At 46.4% G+C, this 6352-nt stretch overlaps 1 protein-coding gene across 1 annotated transcript; it reads left to right on the plus strand.

Annotated features, from left to right (window-relative positions):
- The first annotated feature begins 601 nt into the window (after positions 1-601).
- LOC146036184 (heat shock 70 kDa protein-like) lies at positions 602-4831 on the plus strand. The gene has a single exon (XM_083160038.1). The coding sequence runs from the start codon at positions 1158-1160 to the stop codon at positions 3090-3092; it is 1935 nt and encodes a 644-aa protein (XP_083016164.1). The 5' UTR covers positions 602-1157; the 3' UTR covers positions 3093-4831.
- The last annotated feature ends 1521 nt before the right edge of the window (positions 4832-6352 follow it).

The following is a 6352-nucleotide window of genomic DNA, read 5'->3' on the forward strand; positions in this document are numbered from 1 at the left end:
CTAGCAGCCAGTGATGGGCTGTCATGGTAGTTCAGCATCATCTCCCAGCCACCGATGGTATAGCATTGATGGCTGAGCTCCATTTTGCCCAGTACTATGCACCGTGGTGAAGACATCGATTACTTAACCGATTGTTTCTGCCCTTGCGCTTGATAGTATCAACAATCGATGGTGGGACAGTCGATGGTTAACACTAGAACTAGACCTGGCATTATACAACATCGATAGCATAATGCTAACATACAGTTAGTACCCTAGTTCAGCATCGACAGCCTGCCGCAAAAGGAGAGACAATTATATGGCATCAATAAGCTCATCTAACATGCTGCAACCCCCGAAACTGCTCTGCCGCCACTAACCCAGCTCAGTGATTGCAGTGATCGCCTCGCTCGGCTCTGACAGAACATTCACGATGTTTCTCAGGACAACTCGATCTCAGAAGCCGAGAGCGGGAGGGGGCGTGGCCTGTAGCACCCTAAGCGCTTCCTTTTCCTGCAATGGTCCAGAGATGTCACACACCACGCCCCCTCCTCCCGCGCTGATTGGTTACATCATTCTGACATAAAGCGTCCATGGAGAAACATCGGGAAACTTCCCTCAGACCGATGACAGCCGCCGCCGCTGATTGGTCTAAAATTCTTGCACGCTGGAATCCTCGCGAATGTTCTGTACTAATGCTGCGCGGTGATTGGCTGTTCAACGGAGAACACTCGGGAATGTTCGGGACAGTTGCTGAGCGACGCAAAGAGCATAGTGAGGACCGTGCTGTTATTGGCTGTGAGGGTGGTGACGTCCCAGCGCCTGTGCTGTATATATGTGGGTTGTGTGCCCGGGTAAAGCAGTATCACTGAGCTACAGATCACCGGTTACAGCACCTGCCTGACCTACAGCGCAGCCTGATATCACTGAACAGTGAGCACCAGATCACCGGCTACATCATCTGCCTGACCTACAGCTACTACAGCGCAGCCCATTCCCACTGAGCTTCAGATCACCGGTTACAGCACCTACCTGACCTACAGCTAATACAGCACAACCTGTTACCCTTGCCTTGAGCAGAATATCACCGGCTACATCATCTGCCTGAGTCAGCAAAGGAACCACCCAGCCCGGCTACTGCACCACAAGACTCCCCTGATACTGACAAGCAGCATACAATGGCACCAAACGGGGCAGCTATTGGTATTGACCTGGGCACCACCTACTCCTGTGTGGCCATTTTCCAGCATGGCAAGGTGGAGATCATTGCTAATGACCAGGGAAACCGCACCACCCCCAGCTATGTGGCCTTCACTGACACCGAGAGACTGATCGGGGATGCTGCCAAGAACCAGGTGGCGCTCAACCCCCAGAACACAGTGTTTGATGCCAAGCGGCTGATTGGGAGGAAGTTCACTGATGCTGTGGTTCAGTCTGACATGAAGCACTGGCCCTTCCAGGTGGTGAGTGATGGGGGAAAGCCCAAGGTGAAAGTGGAATATAAAGGAGAGGAGAAGACTTTCTCCCCTGAGGAGATCTCCTCTATGGTGCTGCTAAAGATGAAGGAGACCGCTGAGGCGTACCTGGGTCATCTGGTTACCAATGCCGTCATCACCGTGCCAGCCTACTTCAATGACTCTCAGCGACAGGCCACCAAGGATGCTGGTGTAATTGCTGGACTCAATGTACTGAGAATCATCAATGAACCCACAGCAGCCGCCATTGCATATGGCCTGGACAAGGGAGCACGTGGGGAGCGTAACGTCCTCATCTTTGACCTGGGAGGGGGCACCTTCGATGTCTCCATCCTCACCATCGATGATGGAATCTTTGAAGTTAAAGCTACTGCGGGTGACACTCATCTGGGTGGTGAGGACTTTGATAACCGTATGGTTAACCACTTTGTGGATGAATTCAAACGCAAGCATAAAAAGGACATGAGCCAAAATAAAAGGGCCCTGAGGAGGCTGAGGACAGCCTGTGAGAGAGCTAAGCGTACCCTGTCCTCTAGCACCCAGGCAAGCATTGAGATTGACTCCCTATATGAGGGCATTGATTTCTACACCTCCATCACCAGAGCCCGCTTTGAGGAACTTTGCTCTGACCTCTTCCGTGGTACACTGGAGCCTGTTGAGAAGGCTCTGAGAGACGCCAAGCTAGACAAATCACAAATCAATGAGATTGTCCTAGTGGGTGGTTCCACGCGCATCCCCAAGGTGCAAAAGCTGCTGCAGGACTTCTTCAATGGACGAGAGCTGAACAAAAGCATCAATCCAGATGAAGCTGTGGCCTATGGTGCAGCTGTCCAGGCTGCTATCCTAATGGGAGACAAGTCTGAGAATGTGCAGGACCTGCTCCTGTTAGATGTGGCTCCGCTCTCCCTGGGCCTGGAGACAGCTGGAGGGGTCATGACTGTCCTCATCAAACGTAACACAACCATCCCTACCAAGCAGACTCAGACTTTCACCACCTACTCTGACAACCAGCCGGGTGTCCTCATTCAGGTGTATGAGGGTGAGCGAGCCATGACCAAAGACAATAACTTACTGGGTAAATTTGACCTGAGCGGAATCCCCCCTGCTCCCAGAGGTGTGCCCCAGATTGAGGTGACCTTTGACATAGATGCTAATGGCATCCTCAATGTGTCTGCTGTGGATAAGAGCTCTGGCAAACAGAATAAGATCACCATTACTAATGACAAAGGTCGGCTGAGCAAAGAGGACATTGAGAAGATGGTGCAGGAGGCCGAGAGATACAAAGCTGACGATGATGCACAGAGAGAGAAAATTGCTGCCAAAAACTCACTGGAGTCTTATGCCTTCAACATGAAGACCACGGTGGAAGATGAAGCTCTGAAAGGGAAGATCAGTGAGGAGGAGAAGAGGACCATATCTGAGAAGTGTAAGGAGACCATTTCCTGGCTGGAGAACAACCAACTTGCTGAGAAAGAGGAGTATGTCCACCAGCAGAAGGAACTGGAGAAGGTGTGCCAGCCTATTATAACCAAGCTGTACCGGGGAGGAATGCCAGGTGGTGGTATGCCTGGCTCCAGCTGTGGTGCACAGGCCAGACAAGGTAACAGCTCAGGGCCCACCATTGAGGAGGTAGATTAATACCTGGGACTTACAGTAAGGTGCAGCTCTGATGGACATTGACTTGCTGCAATGCTGTTTACCTGTGCTGGGTACTTACTGACTGATATCATCACACATGGACTGCAAAGCTCAATACCTGATAATTGGGTTTATCACCAGAAATGTTATTTATTCTGTACAGTTTCTTGTAGTGTGATTGTTGGTGACACTACTGCAATATGAAATGTTTCTTACTGTATTTTTCTATTTTAATAAAAAAAAAAACTTAAATTGCTCTGTATTATTCCAAATTAGTATTAATATTCTTATACTCTTTACGTGATTTTTAGATTTAACGAAATGTAGTAATCATGTAATGTAGAGTCCTAAAGCACTGAAATGCTGAAACAGCATGGGCACAGAATAGTATAAATTAGGCATCTCTGTCATTCATGGTAAATATGAGTATACTTTCAGATTATTGGTTCTATGATTAACCCAGGATGTTCCAGAGCGTGCACTGCCAATATTTTTATCAAATAGCCACTAGATGGCGACTTCCACTAACATATGTCAAGATTTTTATTTTGCGAAAGAGGACACAAAAAATAGTAATAAATGGTATTGGTTTATGGTAAAACAATGAATAAATACATTATAATTAACAGGTATGAATGTACAAATAATGTCTCATTGGATATATAGTAATGTGCAACCACACTGAGATGGTGCAGATAACACATATATCATACAATCACATGTACTATGCTAAGTATAACACATTAGTTAAATGCCGGAAAAAATGACGGCTAAAACTGTGGACACACGGTGCAATTTGTACCATGCTATGCAGCATCCGATCCGGATTAAATTACGATGCCTGGCCTAGGGATGGCATCGATGGTGACACTGCAACCAGCCATTGATAGTCATAAACTATGTATATATATAGTTTAAGCTATTGATGGTCATCCATTATCTTTCACTGAATGGCACTTAGAACGTGGGGGCAGGGATAAGATCCATGTTCTGACACCTTGGAGGACAAAAAAAACAGTTCTCCTGTGCCATCGATGTAGGGAAACCATCTGGTTCTCCCACATCGATGGCAACAGTATTCAACATTGGCCATAAACCATCAATGATTTCAAATCGTCGATTGCCATCTCTAGCTTGGCCCCACGGCACTGGAATCGAATGTAGAAATAGACTGTGCAGCACAATCTATTTATGTTATCTTAGAACGAGGGCCATGATGCTCAATGCAGCATGGCTCCCGTTCTCCCAGCCGTCCCTCCCTTCCTGTTAGCTGATGCTGGAACCCTGCAGGGTCCCAGTGGCCGCCGATGTTGGCCCATCTGTTCACAGCTTTAGTTCCTATCTGCTTCTACCTCCAATTTCTCTCTTCACAGCTCCCTCTGTCTGAAATAAGTTGCCTGGAAGTTTGAAATAAAGATCGGCATCGGTCATCGATGAGACGAAATCATTGATAGTTTATGGCTGATGTTGAATACTTTTGCCATTGATGGGGTAGAACGAAATGTATACCTCCCAACTTACAGTCACCGGGAAAAGGGACATATGAGTGCTCCTTAAATTAGTGGGTGTGGCCTACCAGAAAGGGGGTGTGACATTTTAGGAGGGCACACCTCCGTTTTGGACGATGTGGGGGCATTGCCCAGAGGCTTCTAGCCATGCCCCCAGCCCCTCTGGCTGCGGGAATAGACGCTGTGCGCATGCGCACAGCGTCTATTTAGTACTGCTCAGCAAGTGACAGGGGGGACTCCCAACTGCCCCCCCCCCCCCCCCCCACTGCGGGACAGACGGTCCCGGGCCGACACGGGAACATTACTGAAAACCGTGACGTTTCTGCGATATGCAGGACAGTTGGGAGGTATGCAAATAGTTTCCCTCCATCGATGGCACAGCAAAACCGATGTTTTGCTAGTTTTTTTTATGCCGGGACAGAGAGCATAGCTCTGCCCCTGACAACCATGAAGCCCAGCCCCTGTGCTTTGATTGCCCCACAGGCCAATCAGTCAAAAAAATGGATGACCATCGTTATGTAAAAGCATCAATGGACATCCATTGCATAGTTTAACACTATCGATGGCCAGTTGTACTATGGAAACCAACAATGGCAACGGAAATGATGGCCATCCCTAGTTTGGAACATATTGTGGTTTCACTTTCTGTTAAAGAATAATTTGTTCCATCAAGTGACCTCTAGTGCTGAGTGGCGGTACTTCACCTCAAAAAGGTGAGGAGGATTTAGGCCATTATATATAGTGATTAGGTCGCAGACTGTAGGTTCTGTTTTCAATATATAAAATAACCGTGCTGTGTACATGCTGTGCATCAGGGCAGTATATGATACATGCTGTCACTCCATTACCAGGGATTAGGACTGACTGCCGCTCCATGTTACTGCCCTGCACTGTGCACCAGGTCACTCAGAGTGGGGCTCATTTGCTAGCAGCGTAAGTGTAATATATCCATAGAAATCCGCAGCACACATTCAGTTATCCGCTGTCACTGCAGGATATAGAGCCCGATTCAGGCCTAGAAATCCCTGCGGCAGAAAACCTGCCGCACTCAGAGGCGCGGTCACAGCAGATCAGGAGAAATCCTGGATGGAACCGGATGTTTTCTACAGTAATTTTAATTAAATGACATTAAATCAATTACATAATATCAGTGCAAATAAAACATAAATGTATGCAACCAACACCAATTAGCATCATCTCACATCATGTGCAGAGAAAGCAAATCAAATATAGCGTCAGCCAAAATGAGGCTTCGGGATATATTTAAAAGTCCAAGAGAACTTTACCTGTAGCTTGAATCTTAGAATGAGGCTCAGAGTCGGATATATAACTTGTATTTATGGCAGAGTCCTTTCTAAAGACTAAATAGTGTTATTATCTTTTATTGGAATTATATGGATCCGGATCTCCACACTATAATAGACATGAATAATAGCCAGATGGTATAGATATATAAGTATAGTCCCCACAGACCTCCCTCTGTATGAAAAAATGGTTTCTCGGCAATAGTATGGCATAGACCTTAAGGATATTGTCCCTGCGCATCCTTAATATGTTCAAAAGTACTAATACACATAATTCATTTATATACAATGCTTTTATTGTAAAATCCTCAGACTTATAATTGTATTCATCACTCAATGTAAAGAGATGGTAAAATCGAAAATGTTTGCATTAACCATTGATGTTAAATGACATTTCATACTGTTGTATTTATCCTGTGCAATAAAAACTATTTTGAAAAAAAAAAAA

This window comes from Crinia signifera, chromosome 9 (assembly GCF_055691185.1).
Source record: "Crinia signifera chromosome 9, ASM5569118v1, whole genome shotgun sequence".
NCBI classification, from domain to species: Eukaryota; Metazoa; Chordata; class Amphibia; order Anura; family Myobatrachidae; genus Crinia; species Crinia signifera.

Excerpts from the sequence above, each read along its gene's own strand:
- LOC146036184 (XM_083160038.1), top strand. The coding sequence starts at position 1,158 with ATGGCACCAAACGGGGCAGCTATTGGTATTGACCTGGGCACCACCTAC.